Below are 20,211 nucleotides of genomic sequence, written 5' to 3'. Positions count from 1 at the left end.
AAGCTCATTAAAGTATATCTGGGGGATTTTTTTTGTCTTTTAACTTGATGCATATTACAAAGAGATCTCAAAAGGATGACAGAAATGTTTTTATATAAGTGCTTATACATAGATGGATTCATTTCTTTTAAATTATTTCATAGCCTTGGAGAAATGTTTTTGTTGTTTGCTTTACCAGTTGTAAGTAAAAGATGATGCCGTTTGGGATGGGGTCCAGAGAGAGAAGGAAAGAAACGGGGTGGGGGAAATTAATGGGATAGCAAGAGGAGACCTTGGCACAGAAGGAGAAATGTGAACACGCACACATTCTTAGGAATGTGAAAGGTCTTCTACGTGGAGGAATACACAGAATGCCTCTCAGGGAAGAGCAGTACAAATTAAAAACTTGGGCTGTGGTAAAGAAGAGGGCGCATAGAGCCTTCCCCCAGAGCAGGATAGAGCAGTTATGAAGCACTGAACAACAGGCAGATAAGTGCATGCAGTATGAGGAAAGTTCAGAGAGCTATAAAATGTACGTAATAAACTCGGAGTGCAAAATGATGTACTATGCAGTCTCTTTCTTTATTTCTTCTTATTACTGAGAAAAACTGGAAGTGAGAAGATATGAAAACTGATTGTGATTTGATAAGTAGCCTTTGACAATTTTGTGATGCTTTCGGCAATCGCACATTTTAAAATTGCTCTGTTTTGCATTATGTTGGGAAAATCTGGACTTCAAGGAGCTGAAAAGCAAGAATCAGTGCTGATTAAGATTTAAGAGGCTAAATAAACATTACTTTAAGGACATCTCAAAGGAAAAAAAAAAGCCCTGTGAATGTGCTGACCCTATCTTGAGAATTAAGTTAGATGGTACAATTTAAAGCTTTGTTCCGACATCTGACAGACACGCTCTGCATGCTGATGCACAGTATTGAAGATTGTCTGCTTGAAAGAAAGTCTTTTCTGAGCTATGTTCTATTTTTGTTCGAATAAAGCAGCTGTATTTTGAGCAGAAATCTTCTCAAGTACTCAGTCTTGTGGTTGGAGCAGAGTGTTAGCCAAGCATTATGAGCAAACTTCACGTCTGCTTTCCCTCTGACTGATGGAGTGGGGTAAAGCAAACAGCTTGGGCCAGAAATCGTGTGGGTGGGCAGCTTGGGAAAGTACTGAGTTACTGTTATATGGAATGATAATTGTTTAGTATAGCTGTCTGACCATTGTATCAGTAGCCTGCAAAAAGGTATTCATGTGAAATATGTTGCTCTGGTACACCAGATTATTACCATGTATGAGACATAGGAGATATAACACAGAAAGGATAGATATTGGCTTTTTCCTTTTATTGAAGAAATTCTATAACTTTCTGATCATGCAAGATCTTTATATCATTATTTTTGCCAGTAGCTTAAGCCACAGTGTATCTGTGATCAGTGGCTTCAGACCATGACAGTAACAAGAAAGGTGTACTCCTTTGCATGATAGAGATGAGATTAGTGTCACAAACCTATACTTTAGTGGTTTATCCTAGTTTTTATGTATTTTTAAAAATTGCAGCATTTCAACAGTTGATTTTTTTCAACGCTGTTCAGAGACTTCAGGGTCATAAAAAGCAGGTGTTGAAAGACAGCTTTCGATTGATGGGAGAGTAAAAGGGAAATATAAAAATGTGGGAGAGTTTGATTTTTAGAAGGGAAAGATTCATTGTGCAGAGAGGTAGGATTAGTACACTGACTTAATGCAAATGTGAAAAATGTGTTGATTAAAAAGGGAATGTGGATTCAGATTCCGGAGGTGAGTGGTGATACCTTCAAATGGAAAAATGTTCTGCTGTTTGCTGTTTCTATTTGCATAAGATAAAGTTGGAAGAATAAATATGAAAAACATTATTTTGAGAGTGCTCTTTCTACCCTTAAATATATGTAGATGTGTTTTGGTTTTGTTTTTTTTCCATTTAAAGAATTAATCTTGAGCAAACATATGGCCCTGTTTCCTGTCATACTTTGTTCAAATGTTTTTAATAAGATTTTAGTAATAGTAACATCTTTATTTTAAACCGCTGTGAAGGGGAATCGCCCTTTGACAACTGGAAATGTGGGCAGATTTTGAAGATACAAGCTTGCTGTTGTCTGTGCTGTAGTTTACAGAAAGTTAGAAGAATAAATTGAAGCAGATTGCTATTTAGTGCAGACATCTTGTAACTTTATTAGGTCTTCCGTATTGCACGTTTTGATTAAAAAAAAAAATAGCATGAGGTATAAGTTTGTAATGAAGGTTCTGTATTTGGAAAACTGAGAATTATGAAAGATTTTTCTTTCATCTTTGCCTTTAAGGAGGGCAGCGGTTCTAGATCCAAATTGAGGTTTGTTACCTGAACTGAAGCAGTTGCTGAGCCGTCTGCTGAGAGCCTGTTATGTTATCAGAGTGCAGACAAAGGAGTCATCGTCCCTCCTCAAGAGAGGGAAGAAACAGCCAAGAACAAGCACAGGAGTGCACCGGGGTTAGCAGCCTGCATAAAGGCTGCACTGTAATTTCGTGTCTTTGGAGAGGGCAGGGGAAGAGAGGAAATGGTCGGATATGAAACAAAATCAGCGCGAGGAAAGTGTCAAAGGAGAATAGGAGGGGGAAGGGAAATTTTACAGATAAGGAGTGTGGGTTTTAAAGCCCATATTCTTACCTCATTAACCGTTGCTGGGTAGAATTGCTGGCAGTGACAAAGTGATTGATCTTGCATGTGTAAGGAGATTGAGATAAGCTGTGTTCCTGCTGGGGCTTTACTTTGCCCATGAACTGTGGAGAATTACAGATACCTTGTATTCACTGGATTTTACCATATTCTACCTAAGATATCAAAAAGACCTTCGAAGTGAGCATGTGGAGAGTAAGAGAGAATGGGAAACGGTGGGAGCAGCTGGGATCATGTCCTGCCTGCATCCTGGGCTTGCCTGGGACCCCAGTCTGACCCAGCCAGGCGTTTCCCATGTCACGCTGAAAATGGTGCTCCCTGAGCCTCACAGCACTGCAGCACTTCAGCAAAGGTAGACTCATTTCTTCCCATAGTCCTTCAGCCTTAAGAATCTGACGTTGTGTTTTGAAAAGGGCTTTTATTTTTTTTTGTCTTCTTTTTGTAAGTCTAAAGAGGGGCAAATATTTCTACTTTGCTGCTGTTAAAAGTCTTTGTTAGTAACTTTAGCTTCCAATTCATTACTGCAGTCATGTTCTCAGAGCCTGGTGTAAGAGATAAACCCTTTGCAAATGAAGACAGCATCCATTTTCTTTCAACCTCAGGCCACATAGAATTGATTGGGGTAATAAAATGACAGTACCATGTAATATACTGACGGCTCTTTAATTTGAAAACTGGTTCCAGGCTGATTCAAAGCTTGTTTAAAGCTAATTTATGGCTTGTGTAATTTTCAACTGGACCAAGGTAAAGAATGATACATGAAAAGTGATGCAGAGTTAACATAATATATTCAAACCTGACAGCTTTAACTTATCCATAAAAGGTTTGGGGCTTGTGAGTTGGTTCGTTTGGATTCCTTTTTGTTTTAGTTTTGTTTTAAAGTAGCAGTTGCAGACAAAGTAACTGATGCTCAGCGGGTATAAATACCATCTTAAAATGCAGTTTTTCCATCATCTTGTTTCAAATGCAACTTCTCACGCTTTATAGCAAAGTCTTATAAGCATGCTTTTTTATACATCAGTTCTTCATTTTCTTCAAAATCAGTGTCTGCATAAAGCTTCTGTTTCATATGAGTTGACATCTGTTGTGTCTCCGACATAAATGGGTGAACAGTTACAGTATTTTGTTTCCATAATATTCATAATGAATGTAGCATGTATGTATATATATGGAACTTATGTATACAATACATATGTAGATATATATGTATGTATTGTGTATTTAATATCTGTACTTTAAAAGAAAAAAAAAGTTAAAAAAATCCTCAAACTAGAACTCGAAAAACAAACAAAAAACCAACAACATCAGCATAGCATAAAATGTAAATATTTTCCTCTGAAATCTATCACTTTTATGTAGCTCACAAATGAAATCCCCATCTGTTCTGTATGCACTATTGATTTTTCAGTGTATTATATCACTGCTAATTCTGCATAGCAAAAGACAGAAACTAAGATAACGATGTTTACTTCCATTGCAGTGGATGCAAATAGCAAACACTCCAAACAGCATGAAAAGGAGAAAAAAAAATTAAGTACTTTGAGGAAATTTCTTTAGAGTTGGGTAAAGTAATTCTTCACCTCTTACCTTTGATCTCTACTGACCTGAATTAAAAAAAAGGTCCAAGGTGCCAAATTGAGACATTATGCTTTTATGTCTGCTGCCAAGAAGGTGCAGATATACCTGGTGCTGTGACTCCAGCATGCATGTTTGATCTCAGAACTAGAATATTGAATTTACTATGTTTGTATCAACAAGTAATGCAAATAGTATTTTTTTTTTCAGAACTTCGATTCAAGCCAATGTTCTCATGGTATCTTAAAATGCATGGATATTTAGGTTGTATCAAAGCAGACATAGATCCAAACACAGTTGCCTTTCTTGCATAAACCATAGAATGTCTGCATGTGTGGTGCTTCCCCTTGTGCAGTTTACGGATTCATGAACAGTCACGTCATTCGTGAATATATTTGAGGCTTACAAATAAATAAGAGGTGCTATTGACATATTTCTCATCATATAAGGCCTTGAAAAAAGAATGAGGTGACATTTTTGCAAAGTCAATCTATATATTGTGATATAAATAATAATAGGAAGAAGACAAGAAATTTTATTTTATTTTTAAGCACGTTTTTCCATTTTACACTTCTTTGGTAAAATAATTGTTTGGGGACAGTGAAACAGATGATATTTCTTTCCTTTAGAGATGTAAACAATGCTAATACTTTTTAATTTGGTTTCATCTGTCCAAGTGTAAGTCACAGTACTAGAAGTGGTTAGTAGAACTACTGCTTATTTGCTTTGTATTTGACACTGAGAAGCTTTATAAAAGTTCTCACTTGCTCCTTGTGGCATTTTTGTCATTGTACCTTACACAAATGGATCATGATTCTCTTACTGAATATGTTTATTTCCAAAGCCTGTATTTCCCATGTTCCTTGACTACCTCAGAACAACATAGATTGCCTTTTACATGAATGTTTAGGCGTTGAATATTTTTCCTCAGAAGTGACAACAGAAAAGAGATGACAAAACTGATGTAACTGGACATGGAGAAGCATTTTCTTTGATTTCTTTTTGAATAACAAAATAAATTTGATTTCTATCCGTCACCTAAAAAATGGACTATTACATTGGCCAGCTTGTCCTTTATACAACTAAGGAGAAGTATGGCTGATCTGATCAGGGAAAATGATAATGAGACTTGATGAGGGGAGAGCATCTTTGACATTCAGGTCCTGTTGAGGAAAAAAGAATGAAATTGGAATACATACTTACTAAATTACTGCTGCACTGACGAGTTTTGAAACCTGTTTCTTATTACTTTCAAAAAATATAAGTGAGAGAAAAACATGGCCACCGGTATAATACCACAGCTTTTTTTAGGAACAAAAGACAGTCAGAATTCAAGGAGAGAAATCACTGAACTAAAGAATTTGGACAAGCACACCATTTTCTCCAAGCAGATGTGGTTGTTACTTGTGTATTTGTAGGCAGCACAGGAGAGCTCTTGGAAGCATACCAAGCTGATAAATTATGTGGTAGTGATTTAACTTTCAAGTCCTCAAGGAGAAAACAAAATAGCATGGTTCAGTACTCTGAATCAGTTCATGGATAGTTGGGCCAACAGCAAGCAGAGATAGTCTTGTCATCATAGTAATATAAGAACCAAAATGAGGAGGCTGTTAAGAGTGGGGACGTTTGCCTGTGCAAATCTGGATGTACTAAGGCAAAATCAGGAGCTGCAAGGGTGAACAGAGTGTGGAAGTTTTAGGTGGCAAAGACAGCACAGGGCTTTCTTGTGATGGATAGAGAAAAATCAAACATTTATTGTCGGAGTGCTTGAGCTTTTTCTCCTTGTAATTCACCATATTATGGATCATGTTGATAACCCACCTAGACAATCTCTAGAGGTCCCTTCCACCCCCTACTATTCTGTGATTCTGTGATTCTTGTGAGGACTTGAGAAAACTGAGCAAAGTAGTGTTTAACTATTCCTGTCATAAAATTGGGATAGTAGCTCTACCAAAACATCTCATTTTGCATTTGCTAATGCCAGAAAAACTGTTCAGTGGGACTTTGTTATTAACATTTTAATGGATGGATTTCTTTATTCATCACTGAAATGTGATTTTGTCTTTAAAGTCCTTCTGTCACTCAGCTTTCAACTTAAGGTGGTAGACGGCAGGATGGGCCACAGTATTCTGAGTCACAAAGAGGCAGTGCAACAAAAATGTTATGAAGAGCTTTATTTGAAACATTTAAACTTAGAAGCTTTTTTGACAGGGACTAACCTGAGAAGTTATGTCAAATAGAGATATTACATAGCTCCCTCTCCAGTCCCAAGGGAATTTTCCCTACTTTCTGGTCTCCTGCAACTTCATCCACGTATTTTACATATGCCCTCTGATTCTCAGTCTGGTTTTCAGTAATGAGTGTTGGATTACAGCATTCATTTTTCCTCTTCCAACAGTCCAAACATATTCATTGCGCTAAACTGCAAATGCTGAATATTATTAGTATAAAGTTTGAATTAACATTTTAGAAGTTGTTATGTCAGAAGAACTTAATAATGAGCTTCGGAGCTTGCAGTTTCCGAGAGTGCAATCTTGATTTCCTTGCAATTAATGACTATAGGGAGAAAGTGGTACATCAAAAGCATGTATTCTGCTTGCTAAGCGATGACATCTAAAAAATCTTATTCCATAATGAGCATTACAAGCACAGTAGAGATAGTACTGATTAATGGATTTTTTCCTCCATAGCAAAATATCTCAATCTATGCAGATATCAAAACCACTGTGAAGCAGTGGAGGTATTAAAGTGTTTTTTGTTTTGACTGATCTATTTTAGTAGCACTGCATCACATTTTCACTATAAAGATAATTTAGAAAATAGAATATAAACTAATGCTTTTATTTTATTTATTTGACGGTAGTGTTAACATTGACAATCAATTACTACTTTTTCTAGCTTTAATATTTTTATGCACGATATCAGTTTACAGCAATTGATAAACTATATTTATGTTGGATTGTTCTAACATAGTCCCAGCTGTTTTGCAGAAACCTCCATCATAAACAAGGAGATGAAATGCAGGGGTCAATATGGGCAAAACAAGCATGCTCATCCACAGCTTGACAATTCTGAAATAATATATAGCTATTTGCTAAGTCTTAGAATGCTCTTATAAGGAAAATATTAGCATTTTAAGAAAGTAAATGACAAATGTTTTTGTCTCTAGAGTAAAGGAGTTGGCCCAGAGTAAAACAAGGTTTTAGACTTCAAGTATTCTTTGTTTTTCTGTGCGTATAGCACGCTTCCTATGAGAAGTCTCTCCCTTTTGGGGTACCACACCAACATGCTGCTGAGGGGTCTATTTGTCTCTGTTGCCCTCAGGACTCCGAGCCGTCAAATGAGGTGGTCTCAGAGGCCCCAGGTAATGTGGTACCCTCTACCTCAAGAAGTAGCTCTGAAGAGCTGGTATCGGTGGCACAGAAACATCCAGAAGAGGTAGGACCTTCTGTGTCTATTCTGTTCCAAGGTTAACTGTTGGGGAATACTCATTTGCCTCTGTTTTTCATGCCTAGTGTTGTTTTATTTGTAGCAGAGACTTCATAAAAGCTAAAGCTCAATTTTATGCTCCCATGCCACTGACATGCAAGACCAGGGTAAATTTCCAGAGTTTTGTTATGTAAACCAAGTATTCTCCAACTAGTGCATTTTTAATGTTTCTTATTATTAATAATAGGGTAAATAATTTTTTTTTTTGTTCCTATTTTTCACACAGCCATGACAGTATCAGGAAATCTGTTAGATTTGAGCAAATGAAGCTTTATAAGACTAAATAAACAGAAGCAGAATGTGTGTATAGTAACATAAGTAGATGTAAACATTTGTTATCTTTCATTAAACTTAAACATCGCTTACTGCTGGGTTGTGCAAAGGAAAGGCCCTTGGTAATATTATTATGCCTTTCATTGTGACCTTTTTAAAAAAAAAAAAAAAATGATGCTAGATGATAATGATGTAGTGTGAGCATAGAGCCATACACCCTGTTGTTATAAGAAAAGGTGCCGACTTGTAAGGTAGTTCCATAACATAGCCTGTGACTGACTTCTTCACACCCTGCAGTGCATCCTTGTCTCAGTACGTGATAGCTGGAGAGAGTTGTCTGCTGAATTCAGACTTTAAACTTAATTTTATGATGAGAATAATCCTTTCAGGGAAAGGTTATTTTATTTAATGAGATAAGTCTTTTGTTTGGAGTAACCTTATAATTCCTAATCTTGGCTTCCTTAATCAGTTCACTTATTGTTGTTAAAGATATGTCACATATAAGGTAATGTTAAGACTTTTTTTTTTCTCAGATTTTCTTTCTCTACAGTCTTCCCTGTAAAGGAGAATATGATATATTAGCAGTAGGAAATAAAACCATTACAGTGCCATTCACCATTTCTCCTGTGCAGCCTATAGATAATTATCAAATACCTTCACAGATTTTTCCTTTCCTCTGATGATCTTCTCACTTTGTCTGAAGAAGAGGCAAGTCCTCAGTGCAGGGCTGGAAGAATTCTTAACAGTGTCTTCTGGTTTCAGTCTATATAATGACATCAGTTATCCTGGAGTATCATTTTGTATCAGATTATCACAACTAAACCGTCCTGTGGATAGAGCAATATAAACTTTTAGTAATATTTATTTCAATTTCCTTGAGTAGCAAAGGGATCTTAGTCTATAGAGAGCCATGGATTCTGGCTCTTGAGACTCAGGTTTTACAGTTTATCTCAGTTTTTGCTCTGGAGAAATTCAGAAGTAGAGCACAGTTGATATTTAAAAATAAATATGAAAAAAAAAAAAAAGTACTGCGGAAAGAAGAATGAAGTGAATGAGGTGTAAAAGCCAAAGAAGATTTTTCACAATGAAGAGTACATCTATGCTGTGGGGCAGACTAAAATTGAGGAAACGTGAAAGAAGTGAAAGATGGAAACACACATTTTGCATTTGAGTAAATATCTCAGTTTATGGTGAAGCTGTTTTGCTGAACACGGGGTATGAAGTATTATGTGTGTTTAATAACAGATGAGACTTCATATCAAAACAGAGAGAGTCAGAAAGAGTTTTGTGGTTGGATTTGCAGGAAACCTTGAGAGGGGAGAACCAGTATGCTGAATTCCCAAATTCAGAACTCACTGTGAAACAACCCATCTAAGTTAACGTGTGGGTAAGTCAGCACAGTAAGCAAATGTTTGTGAATTACACCTTGAAAAACATGTCTCTAATAGCAACAGTAAAAAAGTGTTTGCAGAGGTGTTTACTCCAACAAATCCCTTTCTAAATTTTATTTGAAGTCTCCTGGTACATCATTCTCATATATATGTATATATATAATTTTTTTTCAGTATTTGCTTAATTAATTAATATTCAGAAATAGCTACAGCTGTTAACTGATGCACTATTTCTGTAATAATGTGTTCTCATCTGACTTTGACCCAAAAGACAGTACTGATGGAAAGGTGATGGTTGTTAATGAAATGATCAAATGCATCTGCATATAGGGAAACAGAAAAGAGGTGTAAAGGGAAAAAAGCTGTCAGATTAAGGATTTCAGGAGGATGGAATAGATGGGACAAAGAAATAGATGGAAGGTAGTGCTAAAGAATTGTCTCAGATTTGCAAATGTGAGTACAATTTATAGTGGGGAAAACTCGGGCAAATCCCATGAATTGCTACAGTTGTGTATATAATCAATTTTTTTTTTCCTGCTAATAATTTATTTTCCTCTTGGATAGTCCCGTCTGACTCAAACACTCAATAACTTTGTGTGATGTCATTTCGACACTTAGATGAGGCTCTTTGCCTGTCCAGATGTTCTGCTAGTCAGTATGATGGCTGAGTGCTGGGTTCTCTTTCTCTGTGGCTGCCCTTTCTCAGCGAGAGAGCAGCAGGGGATTTGCTTCTGGTTCTACCCCCTTCTTGCCATCCTCCTTTCATGCTCTGAAATCAATGGAACTGTGTGAGGCATGGACAGTGGCCAATGATGTGGCATATGGCAAAAATTATTGCCTAAGTAATCGGCGTGTTGAGAGTTCAGCTTTCATACCCGTGAAATTTTTGTGCCTGTGAAGGATTCAGGAAATTGTGTGTACTTCAGATTGCTAAACACTTGAGACTGTAAAATAACCAAACTGTGTTTGAAGTTAGAAATATTCCTTAGCCCTTGTTTCCAAAAATTGGAATCTCTTGTAAAAAGTAATTTGCACAGATCTGAATGCTTGAATTGGTGTCCATACTGTAAGAAAGAAATTTCCAGTGTGATTGATGAGTTAATGCTGTTTCTTTTTATTGTCATTTTTAATAAGTGGCATGCGACAGTAAAAATGAAAGAAAAGCTCAATCATGAGAAAAGGAATAAACACGTATCTTCTGAATTTCAGTGTCACCTAATGAGGCCTTCTTTGCTGTTTACTAGGGCAATGTGAAATAACTGCTTTTAGTAAAGTGTGATACTGATTTACATAGTTTTAAAAATTACACTAAAATCTTAAATTATGTAAATATTTTGTCCCTACAACCATTTCAAAATTCAGCGCCTCCCTATTGTTAGTATGCCGTGAATATATTTAACTGTATCTGAGGTACCACAAATTCTTTACCATTAACCAATGAAAGAAAATCTCTGGATGTGTTGATTACCTCAGATTCAGAGCTTTTAAAATGCTTTGAAAGTACAAGTGCACTTGCTTGAATAATACTGCAATTATAAAGGCTGAAAAATTGCACTTCCTGACCCTTACTCCATGCGTGTCCACCTTTTTGCCTTTCCTAGGCTTCAGTGAGTAAAGAGGAATCATCTTGGGCCACATAGGTTGCTCCAAAAGTAATGCCTGCTATTTATTTCCTCGGGGACTACAACTGATACAGTGAGCGCAGTAACTTTACTTGATTGATAGAGCAAATTCCCACTCACAAAACAGTATTTTTCAACATAGTCACCCCTGTTAGCTATACATTTTCACCAGTGATGAACAAGAGGCAGGATGCCGTGCTTGTCTAAACTTGCTCCAGTGGAAGTGACCCACTGGCACCGTCACTACTGCTGAAATGCACCAGCATGCTCATATCTGCTGTTTGGACTCCATAAATGTTCAGCAAGTGTCAATGAAATGCAAGCGTCAGTGGGCACAAATTTTTTTTCACGGCAGAATTCAGTGACGCATCTTTGCTTCATACACACATCCATGTCAGATGCTGTTCTAACAGACTGCCCCTCTGCTGCCATGGCAACAAAATGTAATGGGATATAGGTGGGAAGGTTCAACCTCTACTGCCATTCCACCAACATCCACCTCTGAAGTGATGGGATAAGATAGTAAAATAACAGGCATTGCTTTCAGAGCAGCCCTTTTAAAATATATCATATTTTTATATATAATGTATACTGCAGAGAGAGCAATAAAAACATAAAACAAGTCGGATATTTGACCCTGTGTTTGTGAAACTAATGCATCAGGCTGGTCCAATGGCAGTGGTTGCAATTTTTGGTGTGTTCTTACGGTGCTCATCAGAGATTTGGTATGAAATTTTATTCTTCCGATGCTTCATCCTTGACAATGGGTGCTCACATATGTGCTGTCTCAAAAGGGATGTCATGAATAAGACGTGACTGTGAAGCTATGGATATTTTTCTCTTTTAAGAGAGAGCTTATATAAGTCTGATAAAGAGACATGAACTAATTTTTGAGTTAGATATCTGATTTCAACTCTGTGCCTTCCATTTGAAAATTTGCGGGTAATGTATGTATGCCAGCTGAAAATGCAGTTACAAACATAAATTGATGATTTTTTTTTGTGAAGTCTTAAAATCTATTATCAAATTCCTGTATCAGAGCTGAAAACAAGGCTACGTATTTTTTACTGTTCACAGGACTGTGTTTAGCCAGTATATCAGACTACATATGATCATTTGCCACAGCTTGAGTTAGCACTGCACTGTGCTTTCCCCGTGGGCTGGTGTCAGCCCAGGCAGCAATCCCAGCAGCACACTGTTTGGTTGTTGAGGGCCATGGGTGTGCACCTAGCCACTCAATAGGGAAGACCTGCTGCCAGACAATGGGCCGTGCTGTGAGCCGTGCCAGGCCCCATGGGGCCTGCAGGCCACGGCTTGGATATGCCTTTTTATTCTGTTCTCTGGAGTCAATTGTTCATCTTGCAGTTCGTTGTCACAGTGTATTTACTAAAATGTATTACTCTATAGATGCATACGCAATCACACTGAGGAAAGTAAAGTGGAAGTTTATTGTTAAAATATCTGAGCAAGATTGATGGTCTGCATTTTGATACCATTTCCCATAAGCAGCACTTGAGTCTGCTGGGGTTGACAGTGCCAGGTGCTGGTTATCTAAGGAAGAAGAAACAAGTTTTGACAGCTCCCTTAAACCTGAGTCTCAGGAGAGGCATATTCTCTTATTTAATTAGAAGTAAAACAGAAATACATGAGTTATATGCATTAATTTCTTTGCTGATCTGGTGGCAAATCAATTCAACGTGTTTTAATCAAGGTTAACAGAGATGGTCTTTCTGGATGGCTGCATTGGTGGAGCAGTACAGATACAGATGAAATGCTGTGCCACTCTCTCTGTTTATGACATTTAGTTCTGCTCAGTAAATCAAATAATAACCAACCAATCCTCTTTTCTGCATAGCCCCTCTCTTCCCCCAGAAAAGGTGTATATATGGAGCATTTTAGGTAAAATATTGATGACATCATTGTAGCACATGAATGTGAATAGCCCACGCGTCTGTGTTGAATTCTAAAACTACATAAGTTGTGCAAAAAAGCTGTGGGATTCTGAACTAAAGAAAGATTCATCTGCATATGGGCTATTAGGCGTTCAGTGCTTGCTCTACATCTGGAAAGAGCGCAGATTCTTCTTCTATTAGTAATGCACAGCTGCATCGTGGTTTTATTTGTAGGAAAAGATGTGTCCCATACTTAAGACATTTTAGTCAGAAGTATGATTTGAGCAATTTTAATTCATTACACTATTCTCAGAAAGTCTGGGAGAGACATCTGTATTATTTCATATATAGGCAAAGCAACCATTTGTTTATTTTTATGAACACAATTTGCATCTTATTTTATTTTATTTATTTATTTGTGAGATATCTTTCTTCCTTGATCTCCAGGTTAGACATTTTTTCTAGCAAGTCCCGTTGACATTACTAAATAGATTAAAAGCAAAACAAAAGAAAAACAAGAAAAACACAATAAGTCAAGAAATCATAAACTTCATTAGCAGCGCATCCAGTCCATTCTTTTGTTTTATTACACTGAGGTGTTTGCTTTATAAGGAAAGTTTGATGTGACATGTTTTGAAAGAATAAAAGATAATTCCATGGCGTAGTATGTAATAATGCCCACATGATATTTTCTTCATTTATTGTTATTAGAAGGATATGCAGTCTTATTAGAAAAAAAAAACATATATTTGCATATCTGTATGTATAAATACAAATCTGTTATCCTTGTGCTTGTGAAAAAAAACCCAGATGTTCGTTTCTTACTAAACATCGTAGGCTTAGCAGTACCTTCTCTCTGTTCTGTGTAGCTTTGAGTTTGAACTCAGTTGACGGAATAATTGTGGCAGACTGTTGCTGCTATAAATATGTTGTTCTTCCCAACACACTTAAATAGAAAACGCTTTGATTTCTGAATAAAAAAGTCAGTGCTGATTTACTGGTTACTTGCAATAGACTACAGAGCTGGAATCTCTGTATGTTTAGAATATTATGTATGTTTAGAATATTTTGCGGGCTTAAGTCAGATTCATTCTAAAGAAGATTGAAATTTGGTTATGTGGCTGAAATTTGGTGATTTGGCCTGTATTCCTCATGACAGAATATGGATTCCAACTGTGAAACTCATTTATTTAACAGAGGAGTTCAGTCACCTATTCAGATCATTTGGCACTCAGGAGATTTGTTTGATTTTACCTTTTATGCTTCTACAAGTAATTATTATGATTACAGTAGTTCCCATTAATATTTCATAGCAAAAGTGCTAAGCCATATGCCTAAAAGCCTTAGAGTCCAACTGTGTTAAAGGTGAATTAATAATGAGCAGAGAAGAGAGCATAATACCTTTGGCTACTGAAGTGATTCCTTTATAAAATAAACTGGAAAATAGAGTAAGCATGCAAATGCTCTGAAGTTAAGAATTCATATTTTCTGCCTAGTCTCTTCACATGACTGTTTTATGTGATCTTCTTAATAATGAAACATAAAGGTTGTAAGTTGGATGAAAAATGTTGTCATGTGGTTCTGCTTTTGAAGTTAACATTTATTTATGTATATTTAAGCTGTAAATGGCCTTATGGAGTGAGGCTTTCTCTTGGAAGAACATCATTAATGTAAAAAATTAATTAGATCTGTTTAAAATTTCCACAAATCCAAGACATTTTTCTTTATTTAACCTTTTCACAGTCTCTGCCCTTCTTTAAAGTACATTTAGTCCTATATCATCTGTTACTCAGGAAGGTATTTAATACATGACTTGGCATCATTTGCATTATACAAGAAGATTAACTTTACAAGCTCTGCTATTAATCTGAGTAGCTCTACATATTGACCTATGAAAGAACATAATTAAGTTAGCTTAATTAAGTTAATTAATTGTTACACTCTGATGAACTTACTATTGAGAGAAAATTAAAAGCAAATAGAAAATGGCATTCATTGGTTTGAAATAATATTTTAAAGGATTTTACGAAGATACATTATATTTAGATGACAAAACTATCTATTGTGTAATAACCAAAGCAGAGGCAATTAAAAATGTCAAAAGCTAAGAATCCCTGCAGTATTCTCTTTTATTGGTTGACATTCAGCTATATTTCTAAAATAAATAATAAATAAATAAAACCTGTGTAAGAAATGTGGAAAATAATCTTTTCTTCTTGTACTCGAATAATTGAATTCAGAAATTGGCAGCACAGTCTACACATGGACTGTAGACAAAAGCACTATATGCAAGTTAGATAGATTAAATAATCCGTGATCTTACTCTCCTTTGGGGAGCAAAAAGAAAGAAGGATTAGAAAAAAATCTCCAGGCAGCAAGCAGTATTCAGTAAAAGTGCATACTTGCATGCCTCCGTAAGAAAGTCAGATGTTGATAAGGCGAAGGGGAAGCTTGTGTCTGCTCCACTTCTTTAAGTTCTCCGCAGGAAAACGTTCAGGGTTGCATCAAAAGTCTTCTCTGTGAGCAGCCACTCCACATGACTTGAATGTCTGTGACAAGTTCAGCATTCTTGGTACATCATGATGTGTACTTTGGAGATCATGAATTCAAAGTAGCCATAATTAATAAAAAAGTAACAGAAAAAGGATGAAATATGCAAAAAATCCTGGACAATATACACTGCCAAATGAACAGTTCATTCATCTATGAGATTCATTCGTTCTATCATGGCTTTATCTTGAAATTAATGTGTGAAAAATTATTAGTTCTGTATGACTGTTTTTTCCCTCCCAAATATATAGAGACTCTGTATGGCATCTTCAGCGATTTCAGGATTTCTGGCTTTCTTTTTGCTGTAAAAAATGATTATTATAAGTCAAGTGAAAACAGTATTTTCCCTGGGGTATTATGCTTTGGCATTTCCAGATCTTATGAATGGGTCATTGATCTGTGGATACATTCTTTAGAAAAATAGCAGCATTGAAAGTGGGAAGCCAGTGGCATTTAGAATTACTTGTGTACAAATTTGAATTCATATTCTGAATACAGATGAGTTAGAAATATATATAGTTATTTCTCATTAAAAGAATCTCTTTTATTGGATGTTACTAGCTTCATTGTTATTTGAAAAACTAATCTAAAATAATCTTAAAAATTAATAAGAACAGAAGAAACAATTAAATTAGAACTGATGTATATTTAATGACTTATCATTTTTCTTTAATACATTGCCCACAAAAAAATATTTGTTTTAATTTTTGTAAATTTAATCTGGTTAAGATGTTATATTTTGTGTCTTTAGCATGCTAATCAGTTGGTTTTATTTTAAGAAAAAAAAAGGAAAGAAAGAATAGTAATTTTTTTCAGCTTAAACTACATAATAAAGTCATGAAAAAATGCTTTTAGCTGGAGGAAGAGAGTGGGAGACAGTGAAAAATACTAATGAAGCAAACTTTAAATAGTTTTTTAACTAATACACTTTTAACTAACATATTTTAACTAGAAAGTAACTGCAAATTTAACAATTGAAGGCTGTTTCCCTACAGCTGTATTTTTGATAGCTGTACTTATGTCAATGGACTCGAGTGCACCCGTGTATGCTGTCTGGTTGGCTGCCACTGAGTGTTTTGATATATTTGTGCAGTGTTATGATGCCAGGTTGTGTAAGTTACTGTTTTTTGTTTTTTTTTTTGCTGACAGGCATGTGTGATGTACCACTGAAATTCTTTCCTGGAAGGAAGTAAATTTAACTCCTTTCTTCAATAGCTTGTGTAAACAGTCTTTTATTTTTAATTTATTTCTTTTCTGAATGGTTTGTTCTCTTTTCAGTAACATTTGATGGAAAAACAAAATAAATATGTTAGTCATTTTTTGCAGTGTAAATATTATAACTCACATTGTACTGTGTAAACAAAGCAGTAATTGTTTCTGTAGATATATAAAATATAGATATATAATCTCAGAAACTTTTATTTTAATACGACATGTTAAAGATATTAGAATATTCTTTTAAGTTTTTATAATCTAGATTTCAGATGATGAAACTAGGCACTGTTGGAAATTTCAGTGTCATCCTTAAGGTAGTGAAGATAAGCAGAGGTCACTCAGAAGTCATTAATAACGTAGGTTATATAGATTTTTCCTTACCCAGTTGTTTCAGGGTTATCTCTGAACTGCAGTGCAATCCCAGTAGTGTTGCAGTGCTGCTTCATCAAAGTATTGTGTCTTTAAATTACTCTCACTTTTAAGCTGAATATTTAGCAGGCATTGAGGAGTTCATATTGCCAAAGTATTTTAGTACAGTAGGATGAGTGATGTGCTATTTATTAGACTCACTCTTCTTGTTATAAATCTATATTTTTCTGGTAGCTATACATACTTTATCTTCCTTAATTAACAGCAAATTAAAACTAAATTTATGTTAGTTTAACACTGAATGGCAATTTTCTGGAGACTGTAAAATAGCTTGGCAGATGGCATTATCATTCATATCCCTCACTGACCCACTAAATCTTTCTTAGTTGAATGGTTTACCTATAGTTAACCTTTTATTTTTTTTTAAATGCATAGTGAGCTGTTGTAGTTCTCCTAAACCTCTGGATCACATAGGGTACCCAGAAAGGCATATACTATGTTCTAGTTACAAACTTTCTTTTATATTAAAATGGTTAAAATGTTACTGAAAGTAGAGTTAAACTCAGAGACTTTGAATATAAGTAATATTCAAATAATATTAGTTTTCCTATATCCAGCCCGGTTCTGTTTCTTGTTGTTTGTTTGTTTGTTAAGATTATTGTTCAAATTGTTTTTAGCCAGCAACAGAAATCAGCATACAAATTCTGCCTGTAAGGATATTTTTGTGTCATCTTGCAAGGTACTACTTTGGTAATATTCTGTATTCTCTGTATACACAGAAGAAGTGAGGATGTGCCTAGTGCAAAAGTTAACTGGGTGAAATTACTTGTCTAAGACTCTGTAGAGCATGCCAGTCTCCTGAAAAAGGTACTGGCAAAAGATGTTTCAGAGCACTCAGATGAGGCTAGAGAGATGTGTTTTGATGCTGGCTCACTTCGGTGCCTGGAGCTGCTCTGTGGTTCTGTGGCAGCACAGCCAAATATAGGACCCTAGCCTGAACATTCACTTTGAAAAAGAGAGTGAACATAAGTAGTAGGTTCTGATTAATGATTCGTCTTGATTTACAGCAGAAATTCCAATCTGAGCAGCCCGAGTAGAAAGCTGCCTTAAGACTGTATATGTGAATAACAACAGAAATATTCCCAATATTTTTCTTCTGTACTTGTTGCTTTTAAGCGTGTTAAAAATTAATAATTTCAAGTTTATAACACAGTAACCAGTGTTTGCTGTGTATGATTCATAAATTTGAAAGTCAGGATTGAAAATTACCAATCATTCTAATTTATTATGCAGGATATGCCATAGTAATTTTGAGTACACTTTCAAAAAAAAAAAAATTACTGTCCATATTCATTTAAAACACTTCAAAGAAAACAGTGATTAATCTTAGTTTGTCTTGTACTCTGAGTCCAGCCTCTATCTATTGTAAACCTTTTTCAGATAATTCAAACATTCATTTGTGGGATTTTCTTTTTCCAGTATGACTTATGAACTATGATCTAGTTGTCTTCCACCTTAACAGATGTTTTCCAAACCTTCAGTTGTACTTGACTGCAGTTTTCTCCAAATTTTCAGTAGGCATGCGCTATAGGTAAACTCAGTTAATCTAATATTCATCACATAGGGTAGGTATTACAAAGATAAATATTCATAATTTAGGGGGATAAAGATAGACCTTTAGACAGTATCTTCTTAGATAAATGTAGAAAATTAAGCATAAAGTCAAGAATAAAGGTATTTTTATTCAGATGTAGTTTTGATTCTGAGAGGTATAATACCCAAAGGAAATGACAAAATATGACAAAGTGGGAAGCATAATGAGAAGAGCAGAGAAATTTTTTTCTCATTTTAGATACTTACTTTTACTATCATCTTCTGACAGTCTTTATTTTTATAGGTAACTGTGGAAAAAAGATCTCAGTAACTCAGCATTTAAAAATGAAGTCACCCATAGAATATAATTTGTGTCTGTGCATGATGTGCAGAATTTTAGATGTTGGTATCTGCAAAATGTTGCTTGTTTTAGCAAAGTCTTTGTAGTTGAAAGAGTGGTACTTGAAATGGGAATAGTGGCAAAAATGATGCACTGTCATTCTGAGCATATAGATAATCCAGAATTCACCACTGTTCATATTTTAGCCAGATAAGCAGCAGAGTATTTTTATTTACTGAGTTAATGCTAGTTTATTTTCACTTAATCTATATATATTTTAATTAAATACACACACACAGTATACCTTTCTCATGGTGATCTTGCCCAAAGAGCTTGTCATTTTGATATAATTTTAACTCCAGAATTTGTATTGTGCTTTTGTTTAGATTTTACATTCAAGGCTATATGGCTAGAAACATTCAGTCAAAAAGAAAAGCTTTTATTATTATTTTTTTTTTGCCTCAGAGAACTTCAGTTTCTAGCAAAAAATCACACATGGATCAAAGGAACCCACAAAGTTTGCTGCTTTTTTGGGTTGCTCATAGTTGTTCTGGTTGTTTTGGTGTTTGGTTGTTTTTTTCCCTTTTTAAAAGGAAAGACTGATGAAAAGACTGATAGTATTAGATAATATTGTTTCAAATATTTGGAAATTTTACTTTTTTTTTAATTATTTTTCCCTACTGTCACTATCCAAAAGGAAAAATTATAGAATCACTTGGATATATATTAGTAGTAGGAACAAGATGAAAGAGAGTGAAAGTATCACTTAATTGAACAAATGAATTCCAGTCCTTATTAACTGCTGAACTTAAGCTGTGGAAGTACTGCACTTAATATCCTCAGGAATGATAAGCTGTTTCCATAAATATTTTTCCACTGTTAAAGCATGTCATTAATAGACTCTATCAAATCAGACCAAGGGTCTGCATCAGCCTCGTCATCCATGTAGTCATGAAGTGAATGTCATCAGAAATCACTGGGCTTGAACACTTATCAGTTCAGTGCGATAAAAGGACTATATTTTTGTTTACCCAATAACCTGAAATCCTCATATTAAAAAGTGGCAAATTTTTTTGCCCTTTGCTGTTATAAGTGTGACACATGTAACAATTATTCATCGTTCCATAATGGATCATTTTTATCAGAGTCCTTTGTCTCTTCTATATATATAGAATAAATATTTATGTTTTCTCATTTTTCTGAACTAGAAGATACTGATAGAATAGGTTTGAAGTGTCAA

At 35.3% G+C, this 20,211-nt stretch overlaps 1 protein-coding gene across 3 annotated transcripts in view; it reads left to right on the top strand.

Annotated features, from left to right (window-relative positions):
- Positions 1-20,211, top strand: part of PHF14 (PHD finger protein 14) — a 158,391-nt gene that overhangs the window by 116,526 nt on the left and 21,654 nt on the right. Inside the window, exons 18-19 of one of the 3 annotated variants that reach the window (XM_065752250.1) lie at positions 7,562-7,675; positions 9,303-9,386. The exons of 1 other annotated variant lie outside the window; for it this stretch is intronic. In XM_065752250.1, the coding sequence (XP_065608322.1) occupies positions 7,562-7,675; positions 9,303-9,374 (186 nt within the window). In that variant the 3' untranslated portion in view covers positions 9,375-9,386. The remainder of the gene's footprint in view (positions 1-7,561; positions 7,676-9,302; positions 9,387-20,211) is intronic. One more of the 3 variants, XM_065752249.1, reaches the window with a different exon arrangement.

This window comes from Cyrtonyx montezumae, unplaced genomic scaffold, assembly GCF_038088225.1.
Source record: "Cyrtonyx montezumae isolate F1298 unplaced genomic scaffold, pur_monq_1.0 scaffold_8, whole genome shotgun sequence".
Lineage (NCBI taxonomy): Eukaryota > Metazoa > Chordata > Aves > Galliformes > Odontophoridae > Cyrtonyx > Cyrtonyx montezumae.
Note: the sequence above shows the minus strand (reverse complement) of the source record. Positions and strands in the feature narration are given on the sequence as shown.